This window comes from Cuculus canorus, chromosome 4 (genome assembly GCF_017976375.1).
Source record: "Cuculus canorus isolate bCucCan1 chromosome 4, bCucCan1.pri, whole genome shotgun sequence".
NCBI classification, from domain to species: domain Eukaryota; kingdom Metazoa; phylum Chordata; class Aves; order Cuculiformes; family Cuculidae; genus Cuculus; species Cuculus canorus.
This window is the reverse complement of record NC_071404.1, coordinates 13,516,446-13,534,783: the sequence shown is the minus strand read 5'-3', so window position 1 is coordinate 13,534,783 and position 18,338 is coordinate 13,516,446. Positions and strand designations below refer to the sequence as shown.

Below are 18,338 nucleotides of genomic sequence, written 5' to 3'. Positions count from 1 at the left end.
CAACATGTGGTTGTCCAAAGGAGTTTCTCTGTTCTTTCTCTGTTCATATAGGGTAGATGATTTGGGAGAAGTGAGATGATGCTCAGGGTAGGCCACAGGCCAGGTCCTTGTGCTGTCTTTGCTGGACCAGCGTGTGTCATTCTGTCCCTGACAAACCCATTTTCCCAAAAGCCACTCCAGATGTACAACTTTGCCAAGTAATGTATTGTGTAGAGGTCAGGAAATCGAAATGTGTAAACATCCTCTTTTAGTTTAGAGAAAAAATCAAAGCCTGCGCTTAGGCAAGCTTACGAAGAGCTTCTGTCAAAGCTGAAAATATTAGGAGGCAGTTGGCATGTTTCTGCTCAGGCACAGCTTCTGTTAGGCTATAAAGTAGACCTGTCAGGTTGTATGTGTTTGTTTCAAAGACCTTGTTCATGGTGCTGTTCTTCAGTTAGTTTTGCACACCAGGTCACTACCTTCCTATATTGTAGGCACCCACATGTCCTGTATTTCTGCTGTGCTGCTATAAACACTGTCTGCCTCCATTTGTTAAACGACATGTCTAACACGTTTGCCCATGGAAAAAATGGTGCAAGATAAAAATACTGAGTGATAATGCAAAAATATTTAATATGTTTAAACTAAGCATGAAAAAGAATTACCTATACACTAAGAAGCATTAAAAATGTGGCTCTTGTGATTCCCTGACAGTATATCTAAATTGATTTACAGAAACTCAACATGTAAGAATGAAAACAAAATAGAAAATTTGTGTTATTTTAGCATGTATTTTTGAGTCTGCCATAACAAAGGGATGGGCATTATTAGGAAATAGTCTGGCCTTTCTTATTAGGTGGGACTGTTGACTCTCAGAGATGCTAATTCAAAATTACTATTGTGGTTAGATTTGGAAAGTCAAAGGAGCCATATGTTACCCAACTCCCTTTCTCCCATCCATTGAAAATGAGCCTTATGCATAGTTCCTTGTTTCTTTATTCATGTTTGTCATCACCACTGAGCTTGCAGTACACATGGGAAATTTTTAGTATTTGAACAGTTCGCTGTACATTTTAGTGAATGTAGTGTGCATTTACGTGGCTTTACAGCCATGAATAACTAACTCTGAATATTTCGTTTCTGATTTTAACAACTTAAAAAGGAAATTGCTTTTCTGCAGAGCTGAAAGAAGCCCAGAAGAGAAAGAAACAACTGGAAGAACGCTGTAAACTGGAAGACAGCATTGGAAATGCTGTTTTAACATGGAACAATGAAATCTTGCCCAACTGGGAAACTATGTAAGACAGTATGTCATACTGAGTTTTAATTAAAATTGCTGAGTCTGTATCTTGAGGAGAAGTTACAGTTAGCAAGTATAATTTTAAATGGTCTTGGAAGGTTTTGTTCGAAAGTTGCTTTTGTACAGTTAGAAAATGAGCAACATGTTTATTGTTTCTGCAAGGTGGCTGGAAGTGGTGCAGGTCTTCATATTTGTCTTTAATGGGGGTTCAAGATATTCAGAAACACTGAGAAGTTGTCTGTGGTAGAGTATGTAAAAGCAGAAAACATAATGCTTGAACACCATGTGTTTATCTGAAATGATTTTTCCTTGACTACTTGAGCTGTTGGTGTTATAATATATCAGGTGGAGACTGAAGTATGTGAAGTCTAATTACAGAGTGGTATACCTGCTGGGATAATCAATTGATAGAAAAGAGAAGTAGGGAGAAAGTTATTTTAAAAGAAATATTAAATGCTAGAAGATTTCCTACAAAGACACAGCACAGAAAATTGGAAAGCTACCTTCCCTGTCTAGTTTCTCCTGGGCTTTACTGGTCCTTATTAAAAAAACCCACCCTTTTCATGAACATCACCACCACCACCACATCAAAAACCTGCCTCCACAGCACTCAAAATTGCAATTTGCTTAATCATGGAATTTGGTTGTCCTGAGAATACATGTTAAAAATGTGGATGGAATTGGTTGTAAAATGCATTTCTGGGAAGTGATAAATTAAGTATAAAGCAAGTTGCAGATTTACATGTCTGTCTTCAGTATTTGAAGATGAATCTGTTATGGCTGCTTTTAAAATAAGAACATCTTTTCCTGTATGATTGGATAGATCCAGAAGTTCCTTAAGGTACTCACTGTTTTACATTTTAATTCAGAATCTATTTTTAGACAAATGGCTTGCTGTGGTTTTTTGTCACTACCACAAACTTTCATGGGTGCTTAGTTGCTACCCTGTTCCTCCTTCTGGGCTCTCAGATTGATGATCAGCTGCAGCCGTCTCAAAGCCTGTGTTCTCCTTAAAATATTTTTCATGCTCCCACCTAAAAGTTGTTACATCTTCATGTATTTTTCTGGAGAGTTAGAGCTGCAAAGCTGAGAGGGAAACTGCACATCTCGTTTGCACATTAGGGTAATGACAGAGGAGAGAGGGTAGAATTCTATAACTTGTTTCTGTATTTAATTTTGCCTGGAAATTTAAGTCTGTCCAGTCTTTAGCATAGACAGTGGCATAGATATGGATTTTATTTGTTTCTGTCCCCTGTGATTCTTGCTGGTCAAGTGTTGCAGATTACAGATATTGGGATTGTAGTGCTTCTGTCAAAATAAACCATTAACTTGGAAGGACATAAGCTTTCCTTTACAGTTCAAAGCAAAATAGTACTAAAGAATGTGTACGTGCAAACCGCATTTGACTTCTTGACCTGTTGGTGTTCATTTTGGTTTGGATCCCTTCAGCACTGGTAGGGGGACACATTTGAAATTCAGCTGACAACGAAATATTTCTTAGAATAATCTGTTTTCTTTTAACAGGTGTTGTTCCCGTAAAGTTCGAGAGCTGTGGTGGCAGGGCATCCCACCAAGTGTGAGGGGCAAAGTCTGGAGCTTGGCAATTGGCAACGAGTTAAACATCACCCATGGTAAGGCTGTTGTTTTGCCTACGTTGTTTTACAAAGAGAAATATTAGGGGAGCAGACTTGTATTTATTATGATGTATCAAAACCAGAGCTGTGGGTGTGAGGAGGTGTTATCTAATTATGCTTTTTTAATGGTTGTTTGATGTGTTTTGTTGAAAAACAGGTGTCTAAAGTTTGTAACTGCTCTAGTACTGCTGCTGTGAATTGTTTCTGATTATTGCTGACACTGTGTCTTGCTTTGGTGTTAGAAGCAGATGGGCAGAATTAATGACTCCAGTTCTTTGTTTTCCTACTGTAGTGGAATTGTTAATTTTGCAGTGCCTAAGAGTAGGCTTAGAGCGTGCTTCCTTTGATTTAGAGCAAAGCATTAGGTTTGTGAGAGATTAAACCACCCTTGGGAAAAATTGTAGTTTTCATAGAATCACTAGGTTGGAAAAGATGTCTCAGATAATCCGAGTTCAACCATTCTTACCTGCCACTAAACGATGTCCCTGAGCACTTTGTCTACCTGTCTTCTAAATACCTCCAGGGATGGTGACTCGACCACCTCCCTGGGCAGCCTGTTCCAGTGCCCGATGACCCTTTCTGTGAAAAATTTTTTCCTGATAACCAGTCTGAACCTCCCCTGGTGGAGCTTGAGGCCATCCCCCCTTGTCTTACCACCTGTCACTTGGGAGAAGAGGCCAGCTCCTTCCCCTTTCCATCATCTTCAAGCAGTCCTGGCTGACTGGGGAAGTTCCACTGGACTGGAGGCTGGCTGATGTTGTGCCCATCTACAAGAAGGGTTGCAGGGAGGATCCAGGGAACTACAGGCCTGTCAGTCTGACCTCTGTGCCGGGGAAAGTCATGGAACAGGTGATCTTGAGTGGTATCATGAAGCACATGCAAGAGAACCGGGTGATCAGGCCCAGTCAGCACGGGTTCAGGAAAGGCAGGTCTTGCCAAACTAACGTGATCACCTTCCTATGACAAAGTGACTTGACTGCTGGATGAGGGAATGGCAGTGGATGAAGCCTTTGACACAGTTTCTCACAGCCTTCTGCTTCAGAAACTGTCAGCCTCTGGCCTGGACAGGCGCACACTCTCCTGGGTTGAAAACTGGTTGGATGGCTGGGCCCAGAGAGTGGTGGTAAATGGAGTTAACTGCAGCTGAAGGCCAGTTGCGAGTGGTGTTCCCCAGGGCTCGGTACTGGGTTCAGCCCTGTTTAGTGTCTTTATCAATGACCTGGATGGAGACATTAAGTGCACCCTTAGCAAGTTTGCAGATGACACTAAGCTGGGTGGAAGCGTGGATCTGATGGAGGGTAGGGAGGCTCTGAAAAGGGATCTGAACAGGCTGGAGCGCTGGGCTGAGAGCAATGACATGAGGTTTAACAAGGCCAAATGCTGGGTCCTGCACTTGGGGCACAACAACCCTGTGCAGTGCTACAGACTAAGAGAAGTCGGGCTAGAAAGCTGCCTGGAGAAGGACCTGGGGGTATTGGTTGACAATTGACTGAACATGAGCCAGCAGCGTGCCCAGGTGGCTAAGGCGGCCAATGGCATCTTGGCTTCTATCAGAAAGGGTGTGACCAGCAGGTCCAGGGACGTTATTCTCCCTCTGTACTTGGCACTGGTGAGACCGCACCTTCAGTACTGTGTTCAGTTCTGGGCCCCTCCCCACAAGAAGGATGTTGAGGCTCTGGAGTGTGTCCAGAGAAGAGCAACAAAGCTGGTGAGGGGGCTGGAGAACAAGTCTTATGAGGAGCAGCTGAGAGAGCTGGGCTTGTTTGGCCTGGAGAAGAGGAGGCTGAGAGGAGACCTTATTGCTCTCTACAAGTAAGGCGGTTGTGGAGAGGAGGGAGCTGGCCTCTTCTCCCAAGTGACAGGGAAAAGGACAGGAGGGAATGGCCTCAAGGTTCTTCAGGGGAGGTTCAGGCTGGACATAAGGAAAAAATTTTTCATGGAAAGGGTTGTTGGGCACTGGAACAGGCTGCCCAGGGAGGTGGTTGAGTCGCCTTCCGTGGAGGTGTTTAAGGGATGGGTGGATGAGGTGCTGAGTGGCATGGTTTAGGGGTTGTTAGGAATGGTGGGACGTGATGATCCAGTAGGTCCTTTCCAATCTAGTGATTCTGTGATTCTCTACAACTTCTTTTCAGGCAGTTGTAGAGAGCAATAACGTCTCCCCTCAGCCTCCTCTTCTCCAGGCTAAACAACCCTGGTTCCCTCAGCAGCTCCTTGTAAAACTTTTTCTCCAGCCACTTCAACCAGCTTTGTTGCTCTTTTCTGGACTCGCTCCAGAGCCTCAACATCCTTCTTGTAGAGAGGGGCCTGTTTTGTTTTATGTGTGTGTTTGAAACTAGAAATAATGTGCTACTTTAGAGCACAGAAAAACACAGCTCTGAAAGAGTAATAATTACAACATGGAAGTGAGGTAGACTGCCTGTACTCCTGCTGTATTGTGCTGCTTTTCTGTGCTTGCCTTAGTTACCTTGGGTGTAGTTCTTACGTCGGATTTTCTAGACTTATCCCAATTTCTACTCAGGCTATAATTTTCAACACCAGGACTCTGCAATAATTGCTTGAACAGAAGATGCAATTGGTACTTAGATATCCTTTCCTTTGCACCTAGTCTTGAGTTATAGGTCAAAGTAACAAGTCTTTAAGAACCACAATCTACTTACAGGTTCAACTGTTATGTCAGAGGTTCTGTTAGCTGTAACGACTGGGGTAGCATTGCTTGTATGGATGGTAGGTAGGACCTGACAGCAGACGTGAACACATACAAATAATGGACTTGATTTTCTCTGTTTTTCCAGAACTGTATGATATTTGCCTGGCCCGCGCCAAAGAGAAATGGCGATCGCTTAGCACGGGAGGGGCTGAAGTAGAAAGTGAAGGTACGCTTTTCGTGAAGGATTGATGTTGTGTTGCAGAATAAGAGATTTTGTAAAATCATTTCTTAAAATGAAATCACAGGTTTTAAGCAAAAAAAAATCAGTTATAAAAATGCCTCTGGTAAAAAGAGAGCTTTTTGCAGAATCAAGAAGTAGCTATTTTTTTTATTCTCAATGACATCATAGTTTTTTATAAAACACTCTTGTTCATTTTTCTTTATAATCTCCAGATGCAGTTCTTATTTGATCCTAATTTGTAGGAAGATTTGGAGATTATAATATAAATTGCAACACTAAGACACTTTTCTGCATCTGTAGTTTTGGAACTGAAACTCAAATTATAGCAGAAAATTATCTTTTAGTGCCTTATTGCAGCTTGTAGCCCATCTCTTGGGTGTGTTTCAGAGAACAGCAGTTTATTTTTGCAGATGAAGTGGCTTGAGATTTACTAATTGATTAGAAGTGTTGTTTCTTTTTGAGAGAATCTAAAACTACATGCAGATGCTTGAAATTGCCTTTGGTAAGTAATGATGCTGAGCAGAGAAAGGAGGACGTATACTGGCATTTATCAACAGAAAAATATTTTCGTTTGGAAATCCCCTACTTTGTTCTCATAAAATGTTCTGTATTTTAACTAAGATGACATCTAGTACATTTCCAGCTTTGTCTTGCACTGTGTTTTCTGGATTTTGTGTGCTGATGTGATTAGTGTAAGCGTTGGCTAGTCACTACACTTGGTTTCTTGATTGCTCGATAAATAGCAGTAGATAATTCCTAGCTATACTTACCAAAACACACGAATAAAACTTTCTGATATCATAAAAACTAATACTTTAGAAATTTACTTTGGATGAGATCTCCATATCTCTGGATTGTGTACTGTAGTGTCCATGAACTTTTAACAACACATACGAAAAGCACATAAACATGATTTTGGAAGGAGAACTGACAATAATAGAGATAGGTGGCATGTATCAAATGCCTCTGCTTTAGGACTTCTTCCCACCACAACGTTTTCACAGGCATCTATTTCAGGAACTGCTGGGAAGCCTTGTTGAGGGTGAGGGGTCACAGATAAACAGGCTTGTGTCTGTCTAATGTTTTGTCAGCAGATACCAGCAAAGTGCCACCCTGCCTTGCCCTGCATCTTTGCCCCATCACTTTGAAACACATTGAGGGTCAGTGTGCACTGTAGGGTTGCTCTGAGTCAGGGCATACTTGCTTCTTAGCCTGTGTGCTGAATTCAAGGAGTTGCCCTGTTTTATACCCTTATTCCCAAGCATTCCCATCAAAATAAATGAACTGTGCAAACTCTTCCTGGGGTGGAGGAGTGCACACGCTGATCCGTATAATAAATGCAGTAACTTTGGCTTTTGTAGATGCTGGATTTTCTGCAGCTGACAGAGAAGCAAGTTTGGAGTTAATAAAACTGGATATCTCAAGAACGTTTCCTAATCTCTGTATATTCCAGCAAGTAAGCAATATTAACATTTTTCTTGACTTCTCAGAGAAATGAAGTTTACATAATCTTGCCTGTCCCTTGGTTGAAACAGCCTATTCAGTTCAAATCTGAAATAGTAGACATATTGAGAGGAAAAAGTTCCTGAAGGTTTTGGAAAACTGTAAATAATCTAGAAAAGACCAACCTCAAAGTACTGTCTGGTGAAGCAGTGCAGGTGAGTGCTTCCAAGCCAGTGAATCAACGCTGCTGGCTCGCAAATGCATGGTGAGAGAGAGCACAGCTCAAGCAAGATTTGGTGGCCTTTTTCTTTGGTCCAATGCAAGACCAATTGTAAGTTTTTGGTGTGCTTTAATGGCTTATTTTAACCAGATGCTTTATCCTTCTATACACAGATTTCATCAGCCCTGTAAAAAGTTTAGATTGTGATAAATCAACATTTTTGTGTGAAAAACTTTTCTCTTAGGAAATTGTCAGTCAGTTGCAGTACTGAGTGTAAGATGCATCAGGTTGTGTGGGAATGTTGATCTGACTGAGGGCAGGAAGGCTCTGAAGAGGGAGCTGAACAGGCTGGATCAAGGGACTGAGGCCAGTTGTATGGGGTTCAACAAGGGCAAGGGCAGGGTCCTGTAATTTGGTCACAACCACCCCATGCCATGCTACAGGCTTGGGGAAGAGTAGTTGGAAAGCTGCCCAGCAGAAAAGGACTTGGGTTTATTGGCTGATACCTAGCTAAAATGAGCCAGGGATATGCCCAGGTGGCCAGGAAAGCCAACGGCATCCTGGCTTGTATCAGAAATGGTGTGGCTAGCAGGGGTAGGGAAATGATCATACCCCTGTATTTGGTGCTGGTTAGGTTGCACCTCAAATAATGTGTTCCCTTTGGGGCCCCTTACTACAAGAAGTACATGGAGGTGCTGGAGCATTTGCAAAGAACAACAGCGAAGCTGGAGAAAGGTCTGGAGCCACAGGTGTTACGTGGAGTGGCTGGGGGAAGTGGGGTTGTTTAGTCTGGAGAACAGAAGGCTGACAGGAGACCTTATTATTCTCTATTAATACCTGAAAGAAGGTTGTGGTGAGGTGGGTGTTGGTCTCCTCTCCCAAATAACAAGAGATGGGATAAGAGGAAATGGCCTCAAGTCACACCAGGGAAAGTTTAGATTGGATATTAGGTAAAATTTCAACAAAAAAGGGTTGCTTTCAAGCATTGGAACAGGCTGCCCAGGGAAGTGGTTGAGTCACCATCCCTGGAGGAATTAAAAGATGTGTAGATGTGGTGCTTAGGGACGTGGTTTAGTGGTGGAGTTGACAGTGTTAGGTTTGTAGTTGGAATCAATGAGCTTAAAGGTCCTTTCCAATCTAAACGATTCTGTGATTCTATATGGCAGCTGTTAATAGTCAACAATGTGAAATTCTTTTTAGCTATTCAAGCCATTCTTCATATGCTCTCTGCGTGTTACGGTATATTGTTGCTGTTTTAAGTATTTTCTTTGTGGTTGAATTCTGCCTCTAGTCCAATAGACAATAAAGTAGTTCTCATTGGTGTCCTTGGCACTATTGTCAAAGTGCTGATAAGTTGTAAGGAATTTTTTAGACTTCCCTTCCCCTTGTGTAAAGATTTAATATGTAATCGATGTATTGGATGAACTGTGTGCATTTCTAATAAATATCATATGGAGGGGTGTTTAATGCTTTTAAAGCCAAAAGGATTTTGAAATATTTGGGTCTGTTCAAAGCTGCATAGGGAAATAATATGTCCTTCATCTGAAGGAATAGATGCTGTCTGTAGCATTGAAGAGATTAATGTTTATTATGTACTCAGATGTATTGTCTTGTTTTTGTTGAATTATAGGGTGGTCCTTACCATGACACGTTGCACAGTATTTTAGGAGCCTATACTTGTTACAGACCTGATGTAGGCTATGTAAGTGAAGAAATTTTATTTTGGGGATGGGGAGGGAAAATTGTGTTAATCATCAGTCCTTTGTAAACCAGTATTAAGTGATCTTGTGAATTCTCATGGGGTTTCTGTGTGCTTTCTTCTATTCCAGTACATGCTTGGGAACTGTATATAATGCTTCTGTTGCTAGATTTGAGCTTTTTAGCAGTTTAGTTGCAAAAACTGAAAAGTAGTGCTTGAAAATCAGAGGCAAAAGAGAAGATGTAGTTAAATATGAAGTGTATACTGTTCTTAATGGCGGTCTTACCGAGAGTGTTCTGTTGAGTATCTTACTCCTCTTGATATGCATTTTTGTGGCTTAGCACTGTGAGCTTCTGGAACAGCCTTTAAAGCAGTGCCCATCAAGGATTGCGTGAGCTCCATAAAAGCATTTGAAGTAGTGATTATGAGAGGACTAAGTGGATTTCAGATACTTACTATAGTCTTTTTTCCCAGAGCAGGGATAATATATGTATATATGAGCTTATTCTTTATTCAAGACTAGTTGTTTTAGAGAAGACAAATGTAAAAACATTCCTATTCTGTGAGTACCATATGATGCTTGGCAAAAACTGCTGAACATGACTGCTCAGAAACTAGAAAAAGGGCAGATCAGGTGGTGTGCTTGATCAGGCATGGAACCTGTTGTGTTAGGAAAGAGCTTGTTCCTCAGGTTTGCAGAAAGGACTGTCACACCTTGATCCATGTGACTCTGCAGTGGTAGCGCTACACCCTCTGAGTGAGTGAGCTTTGCCTAGATTCAGCATTGATTCCATATCATACTTTGTAGGAGAATGCCACAACATCATGAGCTTATGGTAAATAAAACAGGAACTTACTCTTAAAATGGTAGTGCTTGTCTAATTGATTGAAAAAGGAAAGAAAAGACCATCTCTAGTATTTTACTTCATTTCCACAAATAAAGGTATATATAAACCATTCCTAGGAGAAGAGGAATTACTTAATAACAGCTTATTCTTAAAAAAATATTAATTATACATGTTTGAAAGTGCTGTGATCCTAGGCTATCTTAGGAGTTATAATTGGAGCTTCTGAGAGGAGGCAACATGGGGATCATTAGCTTCCACGCTCTGTACATGCAATACTAAAAGGTCACATGGGTTAAAAAATCCTGCCATTCTGAAGATTTTGTAGAATTCAGCAGATCAACAAGTGCATTCAACTCTAGTGATTATAGGACAAAATGAAGCAGTGTTCTTGTGGGAATACAGTTATTGCTGGATGGTAACACTTCTGCTTTCTTCAGGTGCAGGGCATGTCATTCATAGCAGCAGTATTGATCTTGAACTTGGATACTGCAGATGCCTTCATTGCTTTTTCTAACCTTTTAAATAAACCTTGTCAGATGGCTTTTTTCCGTGTGGACCATGGCCTTGTAAGTATGCAAGCAAACTGTAATCAACATGTTGTAGCTACATCTAGGGAAAATAGAAAAAATTGATGGGCTTAGTAGCTTGGAAAATAAATCAGAACTTATTTTAAAGCAACAAGCTTAATAAACAAAACAAAAAAACCCAAACAATATCCACCCCCTCCCCCCAAAAAAAGAAAAAACAAACAGCTTTTTGAATGGGCAGGTGAATAGAATTGTTCAGCTGCTGTACCGCGATGTTCAGAGAATAGATATGAAGACATTATTGTAGGTATTTTTCAAATTGAGCACTAGTTGAAACCTGAAGACACCATAATATTAGAAGTATCTCAAAGGTGCTTTTTATGCCAAACCAATAAGTTGCTGGAAGTGGACTGTTGCGGGGAGAACAAGGTTTCCCATGTCTTATTGTAGCAGCTGTGTTTGAAAAGGAGCCTGGGAGAGCCTCTGGAATGAGCAGACCCCTCCAGTTTTCAGTGGGTGCTGGTTGCCTGGTTTTCTCTGGAGTCTCTAAAATTCCTTGTTAGCACGTACACTGGGCTATTTGTGTGCTGTAGCAAAATAAGACACATCTCCTGAAATGTGTATTTAATTTATATTAAAAGTATGGGTTTGTGAAATATTTGGCATTCTGTACTTCTTTCTCACTTACCTTTTAACGCCAGGAAAAGAAGATCTGCTTCTTGTGAGTTCAAATGGGAGAAGTAAAACAAGGGAATGGATGACATTAACAACAATAGCTTTTGATGCATAAACAGTAGGACACTAGGGGTCCTTTCAGTGTTTCCTACTGGAAAAGCAGTGTGTAATGCCCTGCTGCAGCCTCTGAATCTCATCAGTTGTGAATGCCCATGGGGAGATGTAGCACAGCGCAGACAGCATTGCTAGGAGCATTATCAGTCATCTCCATTACTGTCATTGGAAAAAGGGCACGTGCTTGTGCATTCAGTATTTAAATACAGTTCTTGTGAAGATTTTGGAATTAAATTTGCTAGAATATATTTTTAAAGCTCAAATAGTGGTTTTGGTATGCTCTTGGATAATGCAATTTAGTTTTATTAGCTGGGCTAAATAGAGGCTACATGATAAATGAATATTTACAGAAGAGTAGAGGTGGTGATACGTGAAATAATATTAACCTGTCATGAAAGTACAAAGCCATGATTAACACCACAAGGAGAACTTTGTACCAAATATTTCAAACAGAGTAGTGACACAAAGTGAGACAGCTTTGGCTTCCTGTGCTTTGTATACTGGTGTGTCTACCCTCATCTTTTGTGTCAGCTGTACAGCTTAATAACCAAATGCTGATTTGTCTTAACATATAATAAATAAAAAAAAAATATAACCAGCATAAGTTAGTTGTGGAAATTATGGTAATTCATGCCAATTTTGTCTTTACTTCTTTTTGTGGGTTACTTTTTTTATTATATTAGAATATTTTTTTAATTGCTGCTAAGCAGGCGTCTTGTTGAACATTGATTTGATGACGATAAATACCTGGACTGCTGTTGTATTTCTAGTAGAGCTGCCTGTGTTACTGTAATGGGTATTATTGTAGCAGTTGTGTAAGTTCACTTCTCTAAAGTACTTTTGAAGAACTTTAGTCGAACTCTCTTATTGTGGTGCTACCATGTGAACAGATCATTTTGGAAGTAGGACTGTCTCTTGCCTTGCCTGCTTCCTTTTTTATACTCACAGATCTCATGTGATGCTTGTATTTCATGCATTTAAAATCCATATTAGGAAGCTGTTTCAGTTGCACAGTTCTCTAAAGTGGATTTCTAGATTTTTGGTGTTAAGTTTTCCATGAAGCTGTTTTTCAGTAACTGACAGTTCAGAAGATCTTACATAACTTTCTGTGGTTATTCCTGTAGCATACACCCATCTCTGGCTTTTAAGCCATTTATTCTTACTACCAAGCTCAATTTTTTATTTGGCACTGTTAATGAACGTAGTCCACCATCTGTCACTTCATTCAGATGAAACGGGAAAAATTTCTGTAAGGACATTAAAAAAAACTTGGGAACAAATCTGTCATCCTTTAAAAGGATTTCAGACCAAAGTCTCCAAAAGGCTCGTATTTTCCCCTTACTGTCATAGTGTTTTGGGGAGAAGCATGCTGATACAACTCATACTTTGAAGAAATCACAGCCATATTTCATTATGTTTATTGGGATATTGTAAATAAAATTACTGAATCATTCAAGGACTTTGCTTAACGTTTCTGCCTGTGGTATTAAGAGGATGGTGTAGGGGGAGCTAAAAAGCCTTCTGTTTTCAACTCTTGTTTGGATTTGAAGATTTTTCCATGCCCTCTGTGATGAAATTTTATGTAAATATTCAGATTTTAAAGTAACAGTAAAGTCTTCGTTTTAGAAGCAGTACAGTCCAGTGGTTACGGTATCAAGTGGGAGTTACAATCTGTTTCTCTTGCACAGGTGCTTTGTCCCAGTCTTTGGCTTTTCCGTGTGAACTTCCTGTCACCCTCTTTGCAACAGAAATGCCTATTAACTAATTTTAAAACATACGGTATGAAAGAGGCTTTGGTATTAGAATATGATTTACAGTTGGAGGCAACTGGCCTCTTCCCTCTTGCTGTAGACTATTAAATTATTTTAGTTTCATATTTCATTATGTAATTCATTGCGCTTGGATTTTATTCCGTATAATATTAAATTACTGCCACAGGCATAAAGCACCATTCTGTTATCATAATTATTTTGAGAAATCAGCAAATAACTTCTTCTGCTGGTATTTTTCTTTCCAAAGGAAGCTGGCCAAGACCCAAAACAATAATTAGATTGTTGAATATGAGAACAGTTATATCATGTGGATCTGCAATGCTTTGTGCTTGCCAGTGCTGTCCTTTGTGTAAATGTTCAGCTCTTTATGGTATCATGTAATTCATATATTTGAAGAGCATTATTCCAACAACAGGTAATATATTTAAGCCTAATAGTTATATACCTAACTACTTTTTTTTCCCTGTTATATTTTCCCAGATGTTGACATACTTTGCTGCATTTGAGGTATTCTTTGAAGAAAATCTGCCAAAGTTATTTGCTCACTTCAAAAAAAATAACTTAACTCCAGACATCTATCTCATTGATTGGTAAGACATTGAAAGTGTAATTACTAATGTGCATACGAGCATTATAGCTCCGTGTCAGCGTTCATGATAGAAGCTTGAGTGCTCTTACCTGCTTTAGTATTCTTTTAAGATAAAATCTTCATCTTTTGATTAGTACTTGAGTTGTCAATCTAAATCATTCCCACGTACTTCTGTGATGTTTAATGTTTGCCTAACCTTTATGACAGTACTTCTGTTCAGTTTGAAGCTTATTTTGAAATACAGCTGTATAGCAGTATTTATCTATATTTAGTGCATATTTGGATTGATCTTCTGAGAAAATCTGTTTTTCTACTGTATGTGCAGGTGTGTGTGAGGCATGTAGAGCCAGGAAGTATTGCTTGTCTTGCATGTGAAATGTGTAGTTTGTCCTTCTGCATGGATCCGGAAAAGTGTAGTTAGAACATTTGTCCATAGAACAAAAAGCTAGAAGCTACAGAAATACAAACACTTAGGCATTTGGCAGGATGAACTATGACTTTTAGGCAGTGTCTCAGTCATTTTAGGTGGTTCCAGGTCCTGTTTAGAGGATCCCAGTACAAGTGGTTTAAAAACTTGACGCATTCCAATTGAATAGCTAAAGAGCATCAGCATGTTTTTAATTACTGCAGCTATTCCACTTGGCAGACTGGCAGTTACAGTCTATTTATTGGGTGAAACTGTCTTCCCTTTTAGTTTAATATAATTGGAACCTTTTTCCTTAGAGAGGAAAAAAGACAAGGATCTTATTTGCACTTGTGCCAAATTTTGATGTGATATAAGGTACTCCAAAATGAGTGGTTGCGTTTGTGCCCACCAGATGTTGGTTTGGGGCAGCTAGAATGTCTCTTCTCAGCAAGCAAGGCTTTGTTGCTGGTTTAAAGGTGATTTGCAGTCTTTTTTGTGAAAAGTTGGTTTGCCCTTAAACTGTTGACAACTTCTGTTCTCATGTAACTAACCTTCAGCAAAAGTTTAAATTCCCAGTAGAAACAGCATTTTTTTCTGAGATTTTGGAAAACATTTGTTCTGTTAATTCAATTCTACCTGAATCAAGCTCTCGATACTGTGATCTTTGAGACAGAGTTGTTAGCACTGAACTTGTTGCTGATTCATTAGACAGAAATCTGTTTAAAGTCCAACAGCTAGAATATTAGAATTTGTCAGATCATAGAACTGCTGGGGCGTTGGAAGCCGCTGGGCTTACTTGCTCCCGAGGTGCAAGACTTGGCATTTCTCTTTATTACACTTAATGAGACTCATGTCGTGTTATTTTTCCAGTGTCTCAGGGTCCCTGTGGAGTGGTGTAGCAGCTTCTCCTCCAACGTTTGTATCACTTGCAAACTTGCTGAGGGTACAGTCAGACCCATTGTCTGGGTTCTTGATGGTGCCATGTGAAAGTGTTGGATGTGAATATCAAACTCTTGAGTACTCTGCGTGTACTTTGTGCCACTGACAACCTTCGAAGCTTGGCAGTTCCAGCCAATTTTCAGTCCATCTCACTGTCTGTTGATCTTATCCATACTTCATTACTTCAATAAGGATTTTATGGGATACATTGCTGAAAGCCTTGCTAACATAAAGATAAACAACATCCATTGTTGTTTCCTCATCCACTCTCATTGTAAGTAGCTATCAGACTGGTTAGGCTTGGGTTTGCTTGCATAAATCCATACTGACTTCTCCCAATCATCTTTTTGCCCATCATGTATTTTGGAATGATCTCCAGGAATTCTTCTTCCATTACTTTCTGAGGGATAGAGGTGAGGCTGACCAGCCTGTAGTTCCCTGGATCCTACTTTTTGAAGACGGGAAGCGACACCTGTTTTCTTGAAGTCCTCAGAATCTTCCCCTGGTACCTGGGACCTTTCAGAGATAATTGAAAGTGGCATTACAATGACACCACAGTTTCCTCAGCGCTCACATGTGTATCTCACTAGGTCTCACACACCTGTATATGCCCAGTTTGTTGAAATATTTCTTAGCATGAATCTTCTTCATCTGGGACAGGGCTTTCTTGCACCAGGTTTTCTCACTGGTCTGGAGGACCTGGGATTCCGGAAGGCAGGTCTTCACAGTGAAGGCTGGGATGAAGGCAGCAGTGAGTACCATAGCTTTCTGCATGTACTTCATCTTTCCCGTTCAACAACAGGCAAGTGTTTTTCAGTCTTTTTGTCTGTTGATGTACCTATGGAAAGCCCTTCTCATTGTACTTAACATCTATTGTCAGATAGATTCAACTCCAGATGAGCTTTGTCTTTCCTGGCCCTTTTCCTGCTTATTCAGACAATGACTCTGTATTCTCTAGGGTCTTCTGCTCCTTCATCAGCCTCTTATATGCTTCCTTTTTGTATTTGAGTTCTGTCAGGAGGTTCTTGTTGTCTGTACAGGCCTCCTGCTGCCTTTGCTTGAATTCTGTGATTTTCATGCACCTCTTAGACTGAGGATAGTGTAACATGGGCTTTGTTTGACTTGGCTTTTACGTTGGGATTAAATTTTAATGCCCCATAAGTAGAATGAGCAGTTGTGTAACGGATAGGCTCATTTCTCCCAACATTTGGTGGGAGAATTACCATCAGACATATTTTTATGACTGAAGGCTAAGAATATTAAAAATGCACTAGATCTACACAGAGAGCAGGAAGGTGCTAGAAAAAATACTAGGATAGCGTAGAAGGGAAGGAAGAGGGCAGAGGCTGGTATGTTCAATGATAAGAGGAAAGATGTTAAAATTATATTGCCTCAGACAATGTTGTGAAAAGCCTGTGTGTGGAGGAAGCAGTTGGATAAAAGGGATGTTAGAATAGGACGAGTGTAAGCATGCTGGTGAACAACTGGATGGACAACAGTGAAATCACTAGGATATAAACTTTTTAATGGGTTACTATTTTAATATGATGCTGTTGTAAATAAGGTAATTTTTTTAATACAGAAGAGACTACAACCAAGTATCATCGTGATGAAGGTGTATTGATATAATTCTGTCTAACTTTGAGCTTTACATTGTAAAGAAATCCTGAGGAACTACACCAGAAGTTGGAGATTTAGAAGATGACTGTTTTGATGAAAGTTTAAGGGTTTACATTTCCCACAGCAATTTTGCTTTGGTAGACTAGTCCTTACTGTAGTTTCTTGAGTTAAGATTTATGTAATCAGTTGTTCTCTCTGAGCACATTTGTAGGTTAAAAAAATAAAGCAAAATAAGACTGGCTTCTGAGGAAAGAGCTGAAGCTTAAATTCTATGGGGCACATCAGACTGCCCCTTTCATTCTGTGGGTATTGTTAAGAGCACTTGAAAGAAACTTGTGTCAGGAGTGATTGTGAATAGTGCTTCTCAAGGTCAACCGACAACCTTGAGCATTTCTTGCTGACTACCTGCATCCATATTAAAGCTGTTTATTTTAATCCCAAGGACACTTTACGGTGTTCCTCGCCATCGCTTGAGAGTCACAACATTATGATCTTGCACAGGAATGCAGATAAGTTGAGGCAGTCCTGCCCAATCCTATACTAAACTTTTTAAATGCTTGTCTTACGATAGGCAGCTTGTCCCACTCTGTCTTTAATTTTGCTAGAGAGGGCTTGACATTTGCTGTGTAAGGTTTAGGTATAATATTTAAATACATATGTCTGTGCACATGTATGTAAGTGTATTTATATATATATGTATGTGTGCATGTGTAATCCTGTAGGAAGCAGGTTTAGTTTTAGAATTTTTTTTAAATGGCTACTGGAAACTTTGTGAATGGGATTTTATATGAGCTGTCCTGTGGCTTCCAGGAAGTAGTATAGAAAAGATGTAGGGAAAAATCAGGTCGGTCTGTGTTCTCACAAGTGAGTAACTATTAAAGCTAAGGACTTTGGAAAATGTTGTTTATAAGTTTTCCTGTAGCTCACAGCTGACGGTGAATTTGCTGTGGTACAGATGTCACTCCATTAGAAACAGAACTGTTTCCAGAAAGATAAGAATGTGGTTTCAGTGTTCCTCTGAATAGACAGACCTTTTGGTTGTAGTTAGAAATCTCTATGAAACAGCCTTGCTCTAACAACATAACTTTTACTTAATTGCACGTTTGTTCTGAGCTTCAGAGGGATGCCTGCTGCTATTCTGGTGGCTGGCATGGTTACTGTGCAGGCATGTGTGCAGTAAATCTCAGTTGGTGCCAGCTCTGAGCAGGCTTCAGTAGCTGGTGCTGCATGCAAACCCTTCTGCTCCTGCCACATTTACAGTGGAATCTGCTAGTCTCCTTTGTGCTGTTTCTTGTAACCAGTACAGCAGTACAATCCCTTTTTAAAGCGTATGTTCCAAGAAAAAGAAATGTTGTGCCCAGCTATGCAGGTGATACAATGCTGCATTGGGTTTTCTTGGGGCTGGTGCAGGATTTAGGGAGGGGAGACGCCCTGCCAGTTCAGTTCCACCACTGCCTTCTCTGATGGGAAAACACCAAGGACTTAGGAATTTAATTAAAAAGTACAGTGGCATGATTATCAGTGGATACCTGCCAGAAGTAAGGCATCTCTTTCAAAAAGGACGTGTGTGCGTCAAGCCAAAACTCAAACTGATTAATCTCATGCAAAGAATTCAAAAGCCAGACACGTTTTCACTGTTTTTGAAGAATATAACAGAAATCAAGCATGAGAGAGCAGTAAAGAGC

General features: G+C 40.1%; 1 protein-coding gene across 7 annotated transcripts in view; it reads left to right on the top strand.

Moving 5' to 3' along the window:
• TBC1D14 (TBC1 domain family member 14) overlaps positions 1-18,338 on the top strand; it is a 72,707-nt gene that overhangs the window by 44,980 nt on the left and 9,389 nt on the right. For 6 of the 7 annotated variants that reach the window (XR_008449593.1, XM_054064809.1, XM_054064810.1 and 3 more), the window contains 7 exons: positions 1,160-1,277; positions 2,804-2,910; positions 5,706-5,786; positions 7,163-7,257; positions 9,095-9,166; positions 10,449-10,577; positions 13,580-13,689. Coding sequence is in view for 6 of the 7 variants with exons in the window: in XM_054064809.1 (XP_053920784.1) it covers positions 1,160-1,277; positions 2,804-2,910; positions 5,706-5,786; positions 7,163-7,257; positions 9,095-9,166; positions 10,449-10,577; positions 13,580-13,689 (712 nt within the window). In the remaining variant the exon portion in view is untranslated. The remainder of the gene's footprint in view (positions 1-1,159; positions 1,278-2,803; positions 2,911-5,705; positions 5,787-7,162; positions 7,258-9,094; positions 9,167-10,448; positions 10,578-13,579; positions 13,690-18,338) is intronic. The other variant, XM_054064811.1, reaches the window with a different exon arrangement.